General features: G+C 27.7%; 2 protein-coding genes across 3 annotated transcripts; one reads left to right on the forward strand and one right to left on the reverse strand.

The window, feature by feature from the left end:
- Nucleotides 1-242: 242 nt before the first annotated feature.
- Bm19 (TPR Domain containing protein) lies at nucleotides 243-3,372 on the reverse strand (the record flags this gene model as incomplete). Of its 2 annotated transcripts, XM_043076301.1 has the most annotated exons (9): nucleotides 243-326; nucleotides 632-760; nucleotides 1,129-1,199; nucleotides 1,588-1,712; nucleotides 1,919-1,989; nucleotides 2,099-2,210; nucleotides 2,441-2,548; nucleotides 3,023-3,120; nucleotides 3,331-3,372. In XM_043076301.1, the coding sequence occupies 9 exons, from the start codon at nucleotides 3,370-3,372 to the stop codon at nucleotides 243-245; spliced, it is 840 nt and encodes a 279-aa protein (XP_042932235.1). The 2 variants fall into 2 exon arrangements, with proteins under 2 accessions (XP_042932235.1, XP_042932236.1); XM_043076302.1 differs by lacking the exons at nucleotides 243-326; nucleotides 632-760; nucleotides 1,129-1,199; ... (2 more) ...; nucleotides 2,099-2,210; nucleotides 2,441-2,548 and having other exon boundaries at nucleotides 2,980-3,120.
- Nucleotides 3,373-5,486: 2,114 nt separating this feature from the next.
- Bm4652 (adenosine deaminase ADR-1C, putative) lies at nucleotides 5,487-13,262 on the forward strand (the record flags this gene model as incomplete). Its single annotated transcript, XM_043076303.1, has 17 exons — nucleotides 5,487-5,717; nucleotides 6,011-6,151; nucleotides 6,411-6,506; nucleotides 6,587-6,709; nucleotides 7,330-7,395; nucleotides 7,482-7,579; nucleotides 8,039-8,126; nucleotides 8,219-8,308; nucleotides 8,941-9,061; nucleotides 9,673-9,848; nucleotides 10,365-10,547; nucleotides 11,066-11,226; nucleotides 11,341-11,462; nucleotides 11,626-11,741; nucleotides 11,904-12,105; nucleotides 12,464-12,670; nucleotides 12,979-13,262. 17 exons carry the CDS (start codon nucleotides 5,487-5,489, stop codon nucleotides 13,260-13,262), a joined length of 2,505 nt encoding a protein of 834 aa, XP_042932237.1.
- Between the last annotated feature and the right edge of the window lie 5,606 nt (nucleotides 13,263-18,868).

The raw sequence follows: 18,868 nt of genomic DNA on the forward strand, positions 1-18,868 counted from the left end.
AAAGTGGGTTTGAATTTCTTGGCGAGAATTTCCACAAATGAGAAGAATAGCAAAAAAATTTTATGCTGCTAACACAAACATTTCGAATCGAAGAACACATGCATTTTCCTTTATTCATTTATTTTTTACTGACATCAAAGGAAAGTTATCACAAAGGAAAGCAAAAACAATTTATGCCTACAAAATTTGAAATCCTCCGTAAATTCTAATACAACTATTAAAAACGAATGGATATTTGCAGATTAGTAAGGACAAGCGGAATCTGGAATATCTTCCACACGCATCCGGCACTTTTTCAATAAGAATTCGCGAGCTTGCACTCCAGTCTGAAAATGTGATAATAAATTAGTCATCCGATAACTATAAAAATCATCGAAAAAAAGAGGACATAAAAAAGACGTAACTGCTCTATCTTATTTTGCTTTATCATTCAAAAGTATAACTTATTTGCACAACTGTTCGCGTCATCGATTATTTTAAAGAATTATATATTCTAAACCTAATCACATGTTTTCGTACAACATCTTAGTTTTTTCTTAGAAAATTTTCTTAAAAAAGCTTTATCTTCATTTTGTCCATTGATAAATTGAGTTTTTTCATCCCGTAAATATTTAATGATACAAAGAAAAACCTTATATTCATTCCTGTAACGTGGAGTCAGAGTTTTTGCTTTCTTGAAGCTTTCGCATGCATCTTTTTTTCGTCCCAATGCAAGCTGTGCCTTTCCGAGCCAGAATGTGTTCTCGTTTGAAAAACCAGGCTGAAAATGATTTGGATTTGATTAAATAAGGTTTTGCTCAATACCATAATTACTCTAAACTATATTTCCTCGACAGATTAAAAAGGAGGAATAAAGAATGCATTTTATCTACACAAACTCACAAAAAAAAAAAATGTTTTATATCACATTTTGATAGCCACAATATATATTCTAGAATATATGAACATTTTTTTCTTCGACAGCAAAAAATCTTTTCTGCTTGAAAATATAACCACTAAATTGCCGGCAAGACTCCCAACTACAACACACTAACAATTGTATACCTAGTAGTAACTTTATAAAAACGAAAATGAGAAATTTTTAAGCAACCAAGCTAATTAATTGAATCATTAGGAAAATAAACATACCTCCAGTGACTCAGCTTTTTGATGGCTTTCCAATGCGTGCTTGTAATCTTTCTGCATGTATTGCACAATACCTGAAATGATGTTGAGTTTGCTATTATTGTAGATAAATTAGTTAGCAAAACAAAAAATCTTTTAATATTAATTTAATCTAATATTAAAAAACTCCCAATAAAGCCCTAATTTCGGTCCATCTTTTTGAAAAAAAAAAAAACTTTAGTTATAGATCTGTTTCTATATATTGCATGCTTTTAAACTCCGAAAGAACATAGTTGTTTGCTACTTACGGCCCACAAATAATGATATCATAATCAGTTAATTAATCTGCTAGAACAAGTACCATTCAGCTACCATACCTTGATTAACTAGGTTGATACGTTCCTTTAGGAAGTCTAATGATATTCAACCATTTAACAGTAAATCAGAATTTCAAAGATCTATATCAAATAAAACAAAACAAACCAAGATATTGCCACGATCTTACATCTTTTGGATCTAATTCAACTGCTTTCTCTAAGTGTTTTTGTGCTTCATCAATTTTCTTATCAGAACGGAAATCCATTAACTTTACCAGAGTTATTCCATACCTGAAAATGCTCGAAAAGCCAACTCGACTTCATTTTTTATACTTTATTCCGAATCATTTTCAGAAAAAGCCAAAAAAGCAAAGTATGAGAAAAAAACCGATTTATTAAAATATGATATACATACACCTTAATAATTCCAGCAATGAAAACATTTCTCCTAATCGATTTAGCTAAATAGAACAAATTAGTATATAATTCCAGCTTACCATTTGTGTGCACTGGCATTTGGGCTTTGTGGACTTTCATTCTCAAGCGCCTTTTTGCCCACTTTTTCAGCCTAAAAATTACTTCAATGAATTCACTGACTAACTTGGTACTCCAAATAATGACCGGAAAATTGTTTAGAAACAAAAATGGAACACAAAAACACTCTGGCATGAAGAAACCTCGAGGAATGTAGCCATTCGGTTTTTGTCGGCACTTGAAGTCCACAAAGCAATTTCGAGTAGTACTCGGGCATACCGCCATAAGAGGTCGGTGTTCGTTGAGTCCGAATATCTGAAATTAAAAAACAAATACGTATTAAAATCGTCTCAGCCCAGACTGGGTAAAAGTTCAATGGAAAGACCTCATAAGAAATTTCAGGAAAGGGATTCATGTCCTAGAATAAGCTGACATTAATATAAGGCACTTACAATTACCATATCTATCATTATAGTGAGAAGACCTGTGGAAATCAAAACGTGGTGACATAATGAAATGAATAGTAACATGAAAACACAACTTACGGATAAAGCTTCTCACGAAGATTCTCCAGTAATATTACATCATCCAAATAGCCTTTTCGATTCGTATATTTTATCGCAAATGATAGCTTACGCACAGACGTTTGATACCTGCATATAATAGCACTAATATAACAAACAATAAAAAGCTGACTAAATATTCGGTACATTGCACCACCTTATAATAGCATCAAAATACTCGAATTTAACTTGTTTGAAGTTTTAACTTAGTTTGGATAATTATAGTGATAAGCTCAGTGAACAATAAGCTCAATAAGTGATATACGGAGAAAAGTAACTCATATAAATATACTCAAATTATTTCCTAAATACCTGAATCTAGCCGATATAGGACACTAAACTGAAATCCTGCATTACAAGCAAATTTCAAAAAACATAACATGGAACAACTGAGATTACTATGAAAGAAGAGAATATCAAAGTTTTTTGGCAAAAAGTAACAAAATTATCACAATCAACAAGATATGTAAAAAAGATATGAACTGAATTACTTTGTATTAAACTGAATGCAACCAATTGTTCTATATAAAACCAACTGTTAAGAAACAAAAAATCACAACATACCACATAGGCTGTTTCTTGAGCTCATCGTCACTAAGGGCGATAGCTGCGGCAGCAAACACTGCTCCTCCAAGGTAAGCATGTTTTTGAGAACCGAAATTCTTAAAAAAAAAAAAAAAAAAGAAAAAAATTTCTTGAAAAAAAAAAAAATAAAAGACTAACAGATGAATGTCTAATATTCCAAACTGCATTTAATAATGTTTTAAAATAAGGACCAGGAGAATACTTAGCCCTTTAACTTAATTAGTTTATTTAATGAGCCAAATGGAATAAATGTTGATAAACACAGCACGAAAGAAATAAAAACCAACTTGTATGGTTTTTCGGAAGATATCACTTGTTCTGCGAAACATGATAATAAACTGAAGAAAAAAATATACTACAATAAAAGACATTAATAACGAATTTACTAATGGAATAATAATAATCTTACTACACCAAAACACAAATCTTATTTCTGAAAATCTTCAATCTTTCCAGTAATTACGATGAAAAAACTTCGATAAATAATTTCTAATAACATTCCAATCAATGAAACTTAATGAATCACATCTGCTACCTAATGGGACAATTTAATTCTGAAAAATATTACCACTTAGATTAGCACATTATTAGCACAATGAGACCAAATAATTGTTTGGGGATGAAAATGTTGCATAAAGAAGGCGAATTCATTACATGTTGGAAGTGATTTAAATGCCTCATTTTTTTGTATAAAATTGAAGCTTGATAGGGTAGCAGCCCATTGTAATTCAGAGTTAATCCAATAATTTCAGATAGTTTACTCATACTACTTACAGTTATGTATTTATTTGTGCCTATCTTGCAATACACAAGACCTGATAGCTTAAACTTCAAATGCTTGATGCTTCATATTTCAAAACCTAATTACTGCAATGCTCGATTATTAGAATTAGTCATTCGAATAATGCATGAATATCGAAACACTTCATTACTTGAATACTTGAATATCGAAATACTTGATTACTTGAATACATGAATATCGAAATACTTGATTACTTGAATACATGAATATCGAAATACTTGATTACTTGAATACTTGAATATCGAAATACTTGATTACTTGAATACATGAATATCGAAATACTTGATTACTTGAATACATGAATATCGAAATACTTGATTACTTGAATACATGAATATCGAAATACTTGATTACTTGAATACATGAATATCGAAATACTTGATTACTTGAATACATGAATATCGAAATACTTGATTACTTGAATACATGAATATCGAAATACTTGATTACTTGAATACCTGAATGCTCGGTTACTGAATACCCAGGCTTAAGTGCTCAGTTACTTGAACACTTGATTACTTAAACACTCGATTACTTAAATATTTTGAATTTTCGATTATTTAAATATTATATTAATTAATGGAATACATGAGTACATGTTACTTAATCAGTTGATTTTGGGAATAAAATAGGAGAATAGTATATCTTTCTGCAAAATTGTCAGAAGTTGAACACATTCAAACTCGTACATTATCCATATTATCGTATTACTCTCTCTTAGACTTCGACAACTGAGTGATTAGTTTCGTTTTAAAATTGCTTCGGAAAGTACAGAAAAACCAATTAAGAAATTGCAAAAGAAGCAAGCACATTGTAATAAAGATGTTATGCTATTTTTTTCCGTAAACTTTAAATTCATCCATTTAAAAGCTGGAATTAAATTTGATAAGAGATATTAAAACTTGAAGACTTATGTTATTCAGAAATGTAAACTCATATAAATTAGTTTAAATTTTTGTTTCCACAACTGAAATAGAAAAAAGGCTTTCGTGGATCTCTTCGAAGCAGAACAAAAAATGAATAGTAACTTGAAACCGGAAGAGATTATCAGTTTGCATAATGGCCGCTCCATGCTAACAGAGAAATCGATAATACAGGGTTAGAAAAGTTCCGGTTAGTCGTTAGTAGTTTCTAAAGCTTAGGTAGTTGCCTAGAGAAGACCAATAATAAATTAGGAGGATCAAGGAATAGTGTAAAAAAAGTTGAAAAATACTGGATGACTTTACTGAAGTAACCGGTAAGTTCTGTCAGCTTTATTAATCGTAATTGCCTCGAAAAACACAAATTATAGGATGCATTTTTACAGTTCCTAACCAGTTACTTATTTTAAATAGATGATTTGAGTATTCTGAAATTTATTTTTTCCTCAAAAAAGTGCCGTATATTTTACGGTGGATATTGCATAGCTGCGTTTCGTCATTAAAAGTTTTTTTTTTTTTTTTTTTAGGACTACAATTTCTTAATAGAATTCGCTATTTAAACCTCTCTGAAAACGAAATGGATAGTCATAGTTATTACGGTGCTGGTGGTTGTCCAAGTTGGTTGAGAATCGGTAGCACTTCGTCAGATGCAATATCGACAATAACATCACAACAACAACAACAACAACAACAACAGCAACAGCGATTTTACTATCCGATGATGTCTTTGAATAATATTACTAAAAATAAGTCTAATAGAGTAAGCGGTGGTGTTGGTACTGGATATCACAATTATCAAAATCATTATCCTCAACAACAGCATTATTCTGGAACTGATCCTAATACTACAGGTTATTATGGTTCAGGTTTTTTTACAAAACACCAACTACAACATTCAACCGTTTCATCTAGGGGAAAGCGTGAACGTAGTTATGGTTCATTTCCAAGAAAGGTAACTAATAATGATGATCTTCTTAATGCTTTCAGTTACAATTCTTAATACTTTCAGTTAGAAAATTGAAATGTTTAATCGCTCATTTTCTGTTTAGTATTGCATATTATCTTATATATATCTTATTTTAGTTATGGGAAAAATGTAATTTTATTACAAATGGAACCATTTATTTTGTTTTCAGAAATTACTGTTTCGTTTTCTTTTTTCTAATTTCACTGTTTCTTTTTGTCTATACTGTTTTTTTTTTTTTTTTTTCTATTTTTCTATACTGTTTATTATCAAGTTTTCAGAATCGTTTCGATTGCGGAGTGGATACAACTTATGCACCGCCAAATAAAAAATCTAGAACTTATTCAGCAACCGGCAAGACAGCAGCAATGATTCTCAATGAATTGTATCCAGAGTTCAAGGATGAGTGTTCTTATAGAACGGTATGTATCTGTTAGAACATCATGGATTTCTTGTTGATATCAAAGTATCCATAAAGATTTCTTGCCATTTTTGGACTGTTTCCGGAAATTCTACTAATGGATTCTTCTAATGCATGTTGACAGTTCCGAAATCTGCTGTAGTTTGTGTAGTTGAATTTCATGAAATGAGGCACATAGTACCATGGCAGAAAAAACTTTAATGTTACGCTATTATTTCTTATATTGCGAGTGGATAATATTACAGTTGTTAGTAATTTAGCTGGTAGTTAACAAGTTGCCACGTTTCGAATGCAGCTTTGTGGTGCAAGCTAAAAAATTCTGTGCGGAAGGGTCGAATAAAAAAGCTGCAAAACAGGTATTTTCCAACTTTTTTCATTTCATTTGTTATATCGCTGTTAATTTCTTTGAACCTTAATGCATTTTTGTTATTTAAAGCTTGCGTGTGAATTAGCTTTGAAAGAATTGCGACCCGATATAATACTTGATGCTTCGGTTTCAATATCGGAAACAAAACTTGCGGATTTTGATTTCTGTGCACAACAAGCAAACGGATCTGAAGTTAGCTTTAAATCAATCTTTGTACATTTATTACCTTTTTCTCTTTTTTTTTTATTCATACTATACAGTTATGAATATTAGTGCTGTGCAGATCCAAAAAAACTAATTCAAAATGTCGCTAATTGTTACTATATCGTTGGTAGCACTGAGAATTGGCAATTTTTACAAGTCGTCTGTTTTTTGTTCTTGCTAATATAAAGATAAATTCTTTGTTACAGCTGATCTAAGAGTATGGTTGAAGTATTTATATGAGGATTATTTAAAAAATTGTTCTGTAAAACACTTCGTGATACTAGAATATATACAACTTGAGTATTAGCAGTTATGACTGTATTCTCTGCATCTGAAATTTGTGCAGATTTCAGTTTCTATGGAATTTGTAGAGGGCAGTTCTTCATTAAACATTCTGAAATAGAAGGCTATTCTTTTTTTTTCTAAATGGATTTGTTATGCGTACTAAGAAATTTAAGGATTTTCAACTTGTTGCTTCAAATGTCATTTTTATCCATGTTTTTTTTTTTTTTTTTTTCGGATCTTAAATACTCTTGCCACAATTTATATAAAACTGCTTGTCTTTTTTGAAAATTTTTGTTTAGGTATTATTATTCTTTCTTTTTCAGGAAAGCCGAAGAAAAGGGTATGCAACGTGTAATTCTCTCCATGATTTCTTCCTTCGTATCTGTAGGGTATGCAATTTTATTTTAAAATTGTTTCCATCTTCCTTGTTTTTGTTTCCTCATTTCGGTAGTAATTGATACAAATTATTTTTCAGGAGAAGGAGCGTATCAGCAATGAAAAATTCATACCACAGTTCACCTTTAGTGAAATTCCAACAACGGACATAGATGGCAAATCGTCGAAAAAATACAAGTTAATACCAGTTAATTTTTCTGTTTCATTTTATTCCGTTAAGATTTTTATTTAAATGTAACTACATTATGCATATGTTAGTCGCATTGATCAGAACTACTTTCACTATTAAATTGAAATACCAAGTGAGTTATAATGCTTTGAATTGCGTCATTATTCTTAAGCGTCATGTTATATAGTTAGCATGAGTGTTACTCACTAACATTATTTTGATGTATTAAATCAACGGTATTAAATTATTAAAAGATTACTTTGACTTATTAAAATGATGTATTAAATCAAAATTCACGTGACAACCGGTGAATTAATGAAATAAAAAGTTCTACTTTCCTTTCAAAAAATAATGCTTATCTTTGGTGCTTATAGCTATCACCGGTTGTGACAGTGCGATTATTCGGATTTTTCTTCCCAATTTTAACCGTCTTTTTCTATTTTTGAACAATTTTGATGACTTTTCAGATGTATGCTGGTTTTGCCTCATCAAGGAAAGGTTTACTCTCACGAAGGATATGGAAAATCACCGACCAAAAATGCTGTCATTCGTGAAGTATATTTATTGCAGTTTTTTTTTTTTGTTACCTCTACATTTCTTTCTGTGTATTTACCATTGTTCATTTACCTTTCGAAAGTTTCTTACAGGCACTAGTTGATGTTTTCGATGTGCCACAAGATGAATTAAAAATGGTAGAGCGCCGGACAATGAATCTCAAGCCAGGCAAACCAATGCAGGTATGATTTTATAATAGTTTTAATTCTTGTAGCACTCCTTTGTGCTTCATAGTTATTATATTATTATCTCACAACTGCACAAAAAAGCGAATGGATAATATTACTTTGTATACAGAGAAAGCTATTAGATTTACAAGTTATGTTTATAAATATCAGTACTAAATTGAATAAGGAGAAATGAGAATCGTTGCCATCAATGTATGCTTGAATTGTTTCTGATGCACTTATAAAACTGAAATTAATCCTTTTTTAAAGAAACATCTTTGCAGCAAGTGATATTACATTATAACACCAAATAAAAGATAGAAATGGAAATTGATATGACAGAAAATAGCGCTAAAGACGAAAGGCGCACTAAGAAATGGAAAATGTAGTAAATTATGCAGTAAATTGATTTTCGGCTGATTTTAAGTTAAATAATAGCAAGAAAAATTTATTGAGATATCATAGTTTTTTCATCGTAAGATCTAATGGCTTATAAGAAGCTTCAAACTAAATATCTTCATAATTTGATACCTATATTACATCATTAACAAAAAAGTCTAAATAAAAAGTAAATAAGTAGTGATTAGTTAGAACTCAATCATTCGCTTTTTTTGAAAGTGTTGTGTGGTGGTAATATTTGCCTTGAGGTTTTGATACAAGCGCTCAATTTCTACGATCGTACCATGCAAGTGGATGTGGATACCGTTGACGGAAAACCCGTCCAAGGAAATAGTCGATTCATCTGCCGCATTACGCTGGATAATAATAGTAAGCATGTGCTGGCGACTTGTACTCACCAAAAATCTCTTTCTTTTCCTTTTCAGTTCATTTAAAAATCAGCAAGAAAAACAAAGGAAAGAAAAGTAAAGAAAAAAAAAGCATTACGGTCATTACAGGTCGTTATTACATGTTTTATTTTGTGTGATAAGAGCGGTTTTAGGATTATTTCCTTTTTCATAAAAACAAATAGTAGGTATTAAGTAGGTTTACATATCTTTATGTTATGCAAATGATATTTGTTAACAAACGTTGATTGTAATAACAACTCATTATGGAACTTTTCGGAATTTTTATCTTTGAATATATTTTGAGAGAATAGTTCTGCTTCTATTAGTAATCTTCTTAGTTATTGAATTTATGAGTAGTCCTGGATAGTTACTATCAGATTTTGCCACGATCTTATAATAGTCAATGGAACTTAGAAATTTAGACCTAAACTTAGTGTACTGAATGTATGCTTTATGAAAATATCTGAAACATATTAGGATCGCCTTTGTAACAGTTTGGAATTTCAGAGATCAATTAAATTTAAAAATGGCTTATATGCCTAAGAATGGTGGATTTCTGCGGTATTAATATATCAGATTGATAATTTTTAGAAACCATTGTTGGTCCACCTCAAGATAACAAGCAAAAAGCGAAGGATGCTGCATGTGAAAAAGTACTCATAGAAGAGCTGGACCTAACTATGCCATCAGAAGATGTCAAAATAAAGAAAGCATCCTCTGTTCTTTCACCTCCATATGCTTTACATCAGCTGATGTTGAAGCAAAATGTAAGTACTTTTGCATATTAGAAAATGCTTTCTCATATAGTTTCATATAAGTTAAAAGATTTCATTAATGATAATTCAATATAATTTTGTTTCTTTTAAGGCCGTTCATACGGTCTTAAATTTAAAGAACAATGAGATAATGAACAAAACTGAATAAAAACGATGAGAGCATATTATTAATAGAAGAATCTATGAAATAATGCTCATCGATAAATACTGATCTGTTTTTCGGAAACTTTGATAATTTTGGTAGGTCAAACATATATATAATAGTGATATAATGAGCTGTGGAGTTTCCTGTACAATGAATTTTTTGGTCAACAAGAATTTTGTTTTTTTTTTTTTTTTTTTTTTTAATTGATTTGCTGCATTAAGAATTATTAAGAATTTCAAAGAGTTGATGACGCGCATTATATCCCAGAGTTAGAATTATTAAATGCAACATTTGTTGGTATGTTATTATTGATGGTGTAATTCACAAATGAAACCACGAAAAGTGTTTAGCCATATTTGCAGCGCAAAAAGAACCCAGACATAGTGTATGATGAACCACAAGATATCAGCCAGGCACCCAATAAACCACCAATGTTCAAATGTACTTTAACAATAAATGGAACACACAAATTTGAAGGTATTGGACAATCGAAGAAAACTGCTAAAAGTGCTGCTGCTGAACAAGCATTGACTAAGTTATTTAAGGTTCGTTTTTTAGCTATCAAAATTTGAAAAAATTTGTTCAAAAAAGGCTAAAAAAGCTAAATATATGTATTATACTGTACAGGAAAATTAGGTATTTGTATTGTACTGTATATCTTTACATCTCAGCATGTAACAAAATTTGTCTTATATTCTTGAATTTTTAGCCGTAAAATACACTTTGAAAATAAATTGACAGCTGGAAGTATATTTTTGTTGGAGTACACAACCTTGTTGTTTTGAATTTTACAGAAATAAATAACTGGACGTTGTAAATGCTAATATACTCACATTTTTTTGGTGTTGTTTTATATGTTTTAGGATTTTAGGGAGTTGGTGGGTAAGAAGTCAAAGTAAGATTAGTAGTGAAACCGTTAATAAGATTAATAGTAAAAGGGAGAATAGACTGTAAATGAAGGAAGTGGAATTTGCAAAACAATTTTTGTTGATAAAAAATGTTCTTTTTTTTTTTTTTTTTTTTTTTTTTGTTTATTTCGATCTCTAATGATCAGCATTTCTAGTTCGACCTCTACGCTGAAAATGCGCTTGAAATGATATCAATGAAAAAATCGAGGAATGAAAATGATGTGCTTTTTTGTACCGAGATTTGCACTTTTGTTCGCCAGGAGTATGAAGGAGTATGCCATCAGCAAGCATGTCCTATAACCACTCATATTTCTGCGTAAGTTTATTTATATTCAAAGTTAGTCTGAAAAATAGTTTTTTCAAGTTAACCTGAGATATATCCTCATTCTAGATGAATTCTTATAGGTTATGTTAAAGTACTTAGTTTCAGTTTTGTTCTAATTGCACCAAATGGTGAAAAACAATTAGTTGCAATTGGAGCAGGTCGTAATGCTGTTATTGATGGTCAAATTTTGAAAGATGCGCATGGCAATGTACTTATTCACATGCAAAGTAAAAATTTTTTGATTGAATTTTGTATAACTTGATTTAGTTCCTTTTAAATTTGGTGTAAATAAATTGAATTTCCAATTTTCAGATGAAATTTTGTCGATTTGAAAACTCTGAATAAAAGTAGAGATTTTTCATCTTTTATTATCGTAAGAAAATTTCCTAGGTACGGTCTTAGCACGTCGTGCGTTTGTTCTCTTTTTGCATGGCCAAATAAAAAATCATGATGCAGAAAACAGTGTTGTCGAACGCTCTCCAACATCAAATAAATTCCGTCTCAAGGTTTCACATTTTCTTATATATTTTAACAGTGCCCTAAAATACATATATTTGGCAATATTAGACGGCATTAGTTTGTCCTGTGTTGAATTTTTTTTTCTTTTTTTTATTGAATTTGTTTTCTTTGTCATTTTTTCCCCACGAACAATTATGCATACTTTCTAGACTGGTTATCAAATTGTGCTATATGCATCGTTCCCACCAAATCTACGCAGTAGCGGTGAAACACAAAAGTTATCATGCTACATGGGAGGAGCTCGATTGGAGGATCCTCCGGAAATTCCGCAAACTTTCGGTGATATCGGAACTTCCGGACATGTTTATGTAATGAGCTTGGCTGATAAGATGTTGAAATGGAATTATTTAGGTTTATTTCAAGTTTTATTACGATTGGCTTAATAACAGCTATGAATAAATGTGATAGTAACATAGTAATATTCCATTAAATCTCAATTAACTTAATTTTCCAAATTTTTATGTTCAATTTTTATGCTTAATAATTTTTTCATTAATAGCATTTAGGGATTCGGCATTGAAATGAAATTTATCGAAATGAAAGTTTTTGTCAGTTACTTTTAACTTTGAAATTTTGGATAAGTCTGTTGCATAATAATTGAAATTTGATAATGTTTCTATTCATATTCACGGATGGAAATCTAAGTTCAAAAGCTATATTGTTCAAAACATAGTCTTAATTATTATTATGCATAACTTGTGTATTTCAGGATTACAAGGAGCACTTCTTTCACATCTTTTGGAACCGCTATTCATCACACATCTTTGTATTGGTGTACCTTCCAATGATAAAGCCATTGCACACGCTGTGCTTCTTCGATTTAGTGATGTGCGACGAGGTGAACTAATCGTGAAATCTTCTCAAAACGGTGTAGTACCTCACGGAGAAATGTACCATAATTGGGTTTCCGGAATAGGTATCTTCAGTTAAATTTTTTTCAACAATTTATTTCCTGTTGTATGCTATATTTACTTTTCTTATAACATATTTGCTTTCCATTATAATTATTCTTTTTGACTAGCATTAAGCTTCTGATTGAAATAGGCACGAAGCTATACTGATGATAGTGCACTATATGCATCAATTTTTATTGTTTAACAGATATTAACTGAATTCGTCGAGTTAAGTTCTGTGAATATCATTTATATTGCAAAAGAAGGTAAAGTTTTTTTTTTTTATCTCAAATTGTACATTTATTTCTTCAGTCAAATTTATTTTGCTTAGGAACCATTGAACGTTTGGATCCATTTACCGGTCGTACAGTAACTGGTTCCCCGTCACGTCTTTGTAAATCAGAATTGTACGAAAGTTGGGCACGTGTAGTGGCAGCAATTAAAGCAGATGCATATAAGCCTATTTGGAGTTGTTCAGAAGCTAAACAAAGCGAAGTGGTATATCAGCAGGCATTGCAAACATTCCATTTGCAATTGCATGAAAATGGATTGGGTATGTGGCAGCGTAAGGAACCGCAGGTGGATGGTTTTCAGTTAGCGTTTTTTGATGAATAATTTCCCTTGAAATATTTCTTGGCAAGCAATTGTACTACTTTAAATAGTTTCCTATTTCAAATATTTGATATTTGTATTTATTTTACTTATTTTGTGTTTTTTTTTTCCGCTTTAATTGTGAACTAATTGAAATGTTATGGATTTAAGCTGAAGACTGCTACCAAATTGGTTATACCAAAGAGGGTACAAACTGTTTTAGGCTTTTTTGAATTACCAGCAGTTATGTTATGTTTGAAAAATTTTTGTCTATTTAGTTGGATTATAAATAAGCGTTTTAATGGACAATTCTTCTTTATCTTGTTTTATTTCAATTTTTGAAGACATGAAATTGTAGGAATCATATATGTGTGTGTCACTTTATTTCATTATTTTGATATTTACAAAAACTTTGTGATAAGGTATCATTTCATTTCATTATTTTGTTATTTACTAAAACTTTGTGATTAGGTATTATTTAGTTCTTTCTAGTTGTAGTTTTTATGAATCTCGTTGTATCCAATCTGAATAAGATTTTTATCTGATACACTTGTGTATTTTGTGATTTTTTTTTTCATTCAAATCATCTTTATATTTTAAATACCCTTCAAGTTTCATTATTTAGTTACTTGAAAGAATACATTATCTTATGTTCTTTTTTTTTTCTTTTTTTTTTTACTTATAATTATTGTATATGTCAATTACCGGTCTAAAAGATTAGAGCCGGATTTCTTTTATTTACACTAATAAATTTCTTATGCAGATCATTTTGCTGTCAAATAGAAGAGCAATCGAGAAACTGCAATTTAAATGCTGCCATCTAGTGCATTTTACTACTAATCACCAGTTGTGGCAATATCATCATCATCATTCTGATGTCTTTTATCATAGCCTTCTCATTAGATCAATAATTGTCGAATTTTACAAATAAATTCTTGGCTTTTCTAAATTTACTTTAGTAATCTATAAGCTCTTAATATGATATCAATGAGTCTATCGGGGAACGTGAAATTGGTTTCATGTGAAAATGTAATTTCTACGAATTCAATTAGTTGCAATCGTTCTACATGATATCAGAATCTAAATTTCAAAATTTAAATTTTCATATCTTTATTATCACAGTGCATAAATTATGTATGTAATTGCTATCCGAATAAAAATTTAAGTATTTTTTTTTTCTGCCAAGAAAAAAGACAAAATTTTTCACTCGATAAAATCAAAACTAGTAAACTTCAAGATTAACATATGCTTAAATGAAAGGAATAGAATGGATTTTAATTGTTCATTTAATTTTATCTTTTAATTCTTTATCCACTTCATCTAATAAAGCTTTTAATTTTTCCAAAAAAAAAAAAAAAAAAAAAGAAAAGATAAGGAAAATGTCCATATTGAGAAATTTGATTATATTTTTTTTTTTTAATACACTATATAAGTCTTCCGAATCTCTTCCGATTCTCATTTTATTAACTATCATATTTCTACCTTTTTTAAAAAATTTCCATCAAATTATATCTTCGAATAATTATTATGTATTTCTATCTACGTATGTTGATGTATGTGTATGTATGTGTCTGTACAATATACATTTATATATTACTATAATACTTGTAACTACTATTATCACTGCTACCTTTTCATTATGCCAATTTTTTTGTTTGTTTTTTTATGACAAATTCAATAAAGGTGTGAGAATTCCATCCTTCACTACTTTTATTAATTATTATTTATTGATAGATACTTGGTTGTTATCAGAATTAATATTGTAATGTAATATTATCATTCTTCTATATTTTATTTAATTATGATTGTTTAATAAGTTTTTAATTACAATTCTAATTGATAATTTTCATCTGTTCCTTTTTTTTTTTTGCTTTTTTTTTTCTTTCATATTACATTTATTTATTTACGCTCATAATCTTTCTATCTTCATCTTAGATATTAATTCATAATCTTAATAATAATAATAATAATAGTGATAATAGATTTATAATCTTAATAATAATAGCATTTTGACGATCTTAATATAATAATAATAATTTTACTCATTTACATTCGTTGCCATATTTTGTTTTTTTGCCGTATTAACAGGTATTAATAATAATAGTAATAGTTATAATAATATTTAAAGAAAAAAAAAAACAATAATATTAAATAATAGTACATGATAATGATAATGACAAATAATAATAAAATCAACTAATAATAATAGTGATAGTTAATAATAATAATAATAATAATAATAATAATAATAATAATAATAATAATAATAATAATCATAATAATAATAATAATCATAATAATAATAATAATAATAATAATAATAATAATAATGATAATAACAGATACTCCTATTATTATAATATAATAAATAATAATAATAATAATAAATGCTTCTCACACATCTATGTACTAACAGTTTAATATTTTCAATTTTAAAATTCACCGTTAATGTTATTCTGTTAAAAGCTCAAATTGAATAGTACGGTCATAAATGTATGCGAATTAAACTAATTCTGATACATTTATAATCAACTTTATAATCAATAAATACAACGATATATAATTTAAATGCAAATTGACTTGAAAAAAATTAAATAATTGTTTTTATTGTTTTATAATTTCAAAATCAAAAAATAAAAAAACAAACAAAAAAACAAATAAACAAAACGAAAAACTGATAATTTGTGAATAAATTTTGTTTTTATTTGCAAATGTTAACAAAGATAAAAGATTTATAGCATTGAAATAAATCAATTCAATAACTTTCATCAAATAACAATCATTTTTTTTAAATTAGAAAAAAAAAAAAAAAAAGAAAAAATTAGGAGGAAAGAAAGGAAAAAAAAGCTAACATTGTTGTACATCTGCTTAGGTTGCATGTTGTTTTGTTGTCATACGGTATCATCGGCAACATAAATAGTATTTAATCCGATTATTTTCCATTTTTTTTTTTTATAAAAAAAATGGAAAAAAAAGTCGAACAAATTGTCTGTTTTTTCATTTTGATATCCGCCAATCAATAAATTATAAAATTTAAAATAATTTCAAAAAGTATGAATAAATTATTTGTGAAGAAAAAGTTAATAATTATGTAAAATTGTACTAGCAGAAATAATAACATTGATAAAAAAGGTCATAGGTTAAGTTTTTTTTTTCAAGCAAAATAATTTGATAAAATTGTTAATAAATATTTTGAGGAAAATATTGATATGCTAATGATATTGATAGTGTTATCAGTAACTGCTATAATGATTAGCTATCATTTTTATAACTATTTTAATCACTTCCTTAACAATTATTTCAAACAAATCCAATAGGAACAAAAAAAAAAAAGTGCTGTCTAAGAATTAAAAAGTTTTATTTGAATACAAAAATTAATTACAGATTATATTACCAATTCAAAATTAAAAACATATCATGAATATTAATTAATCATTATAATCGATAATAATAATAGTTTAAATTTTGAATAAAATATATGACAAAATTTTGAACAATGTTTTGAAATTATATTTAAATATAATTTATATTTTTTATCAAACCAAAAAATTTCATCAAATATTTAAGTACTGTAATTAACCAAAACGAATGTCATATTTTCGAACCTTTAAATGGAACATTATCATCTTTAAGCTGTAAATTTGTTGTTATAAAATGAAAATAGTTTATTCACCATTTAAGTAGAAAATTACCAAATTCATCTCCTTCTTCTCCTTCTTCTTCAACAAAATTAAACTAACCTTTTCATACTTTACACCTACATACTTTCATTCATTCTTCTCCATTCTCTCTCTCTCTTCAATTTAAATAAACTATTAATTTTTTTTCTCCCATTTAAATATAATATTCTACATGAAATTCTACATAATTTAAATGCTTAATTACTAAGATCTATTTTTTAAAAAAAATAAATAAATAAACCAGTAAACAAAATAAACAATTGTAATAAATAAATGATTAAATAAACATATAATAAACAAAAATTTTTTTTTATAAAAAAAGATACAAAATTATTAGAAATTATCATCTTTATCAATATTTTATAATTATTTACTAAATTTATCAATTAAAAAACAATTACAATACTTTATTATATTTTGTTTAATTGCAAGAATAATTTTAATTTTGTTTCTTAATACTGATATTTTTTGTGATCAAAATAAATAATAATGATAACAAGTTGATAATAATGATAATGATAATTACAGAATAATTTATGGTTTAAGGAAAGAAAAAAGAAAAATTAAATAACGAACAAGTTGTGAGTGCAATAAATCTGGTTCTTTTTTCCAATAATTCACTATCAATTTTATCTTCTTACTTCTCCAGAAAAAAAAGTAAAATAATAAATTATTTTGTATTAAATTAAAAATAATTTAAATATTTTTTGCATTTACTTCATTAATTTAAAGTAATTTATTTTAATCGAAAATAATTTAATCAATTTCTATGCAAACCAAATAATATCTAATAATTTCATATTTTATTATCAAATAAATTATCAAAATTATTATTATTATTTTTTTTTTTACTACAAATTATTCGAAAATTTTCTCAGTTTTTTTTGTGGCAAATATTAAAAATGAATCATTTTTAACATAAATAAAATATGTTATATAAAATTTTCAAATTTTTCATTATCTTTAACAAATTTTATTATAATTTCTATCAAAAAATTTTTTTATTCTTCTACTATTTGCATGATAATAATTAAATTTCTAAAAAATTTTTCCAACTATATTTTCACTTAACTAAATTTATTACCTTTTTTTCTTTTTATAATTATTAATTATTCGATTTATTATTTAGTTCTTATTCCAAAAAAAAAAAAAAATGGCATACCATTGATAAATAAATTACTAAAAATTTTTCCAACTATATTTTCACTTAACTAAATTTATTACCTTTTTTTTTTATAATTATTAATTATTCGATTTATTATTTAGTTCTTATTCCAAAAAAAAAACAAAAAAACAAAAGTGAAAAAATGATTTTTAAATGATCAATTTTTCTCTTTTGTTTGTATTTCAAGAAATGCTACTATATATTTATATGTGAGTATGTATGTGTCATATCAAATGTTGATGTGTCAAGTAAAAGTAAATAATTTAAAAAAAAAAAAAGAAAAATGAAATGGTTCCACCGGTTCCGGTTTTTTGATATCATTCTTTTTCTGGACGATCAAGTCGTTAGTAGCACACCATTAATTTCGGTTATACATCCTCATTCATTCATCCCATCTTTTCGTCTTCTCTCTTTAGCACATTTTTACAAATTCTTCTTTTATAATTCACATACAAACAGACATTTATATATGTATGCAAATAAACAAACCGACATACGCATACACATACATACATGCATACATACACACATACACAAATAAATTTATATATTTTAATATTACTGCTTTTGTACATGCAATGCCGTTGCATCGTAACATTTAACAAAAAATTTTTCGGTAAAATTTCACATTAATTACTGTATATTCAACGGTTTAAATTTTTTTTAAAAAAAAAAATTTTTTTATTTTTAAATTTACAATTATTTATAAAATTTTACTGCTTATTGTATGCTTAATTGTTTGAACTTCAAATTTTTTCTTCTTAAAATTAATTTCCTTATTGCTT

This window comes from Brugia malayi (assembly GCF_000002995.4).
Source record: "Brugia malayi strain FR3 genome assembly, contig: Bm_v4_Chr1_scaffold_001, whole genome shotgun sequence".
Classification (NCBI taxonomy): domain Eukaryota; kingdom Metazoa; phylum Nematoda; class Chromadorea; order Rhabditida; family Onchocercidae; genus Brugia; species Brugia malayi.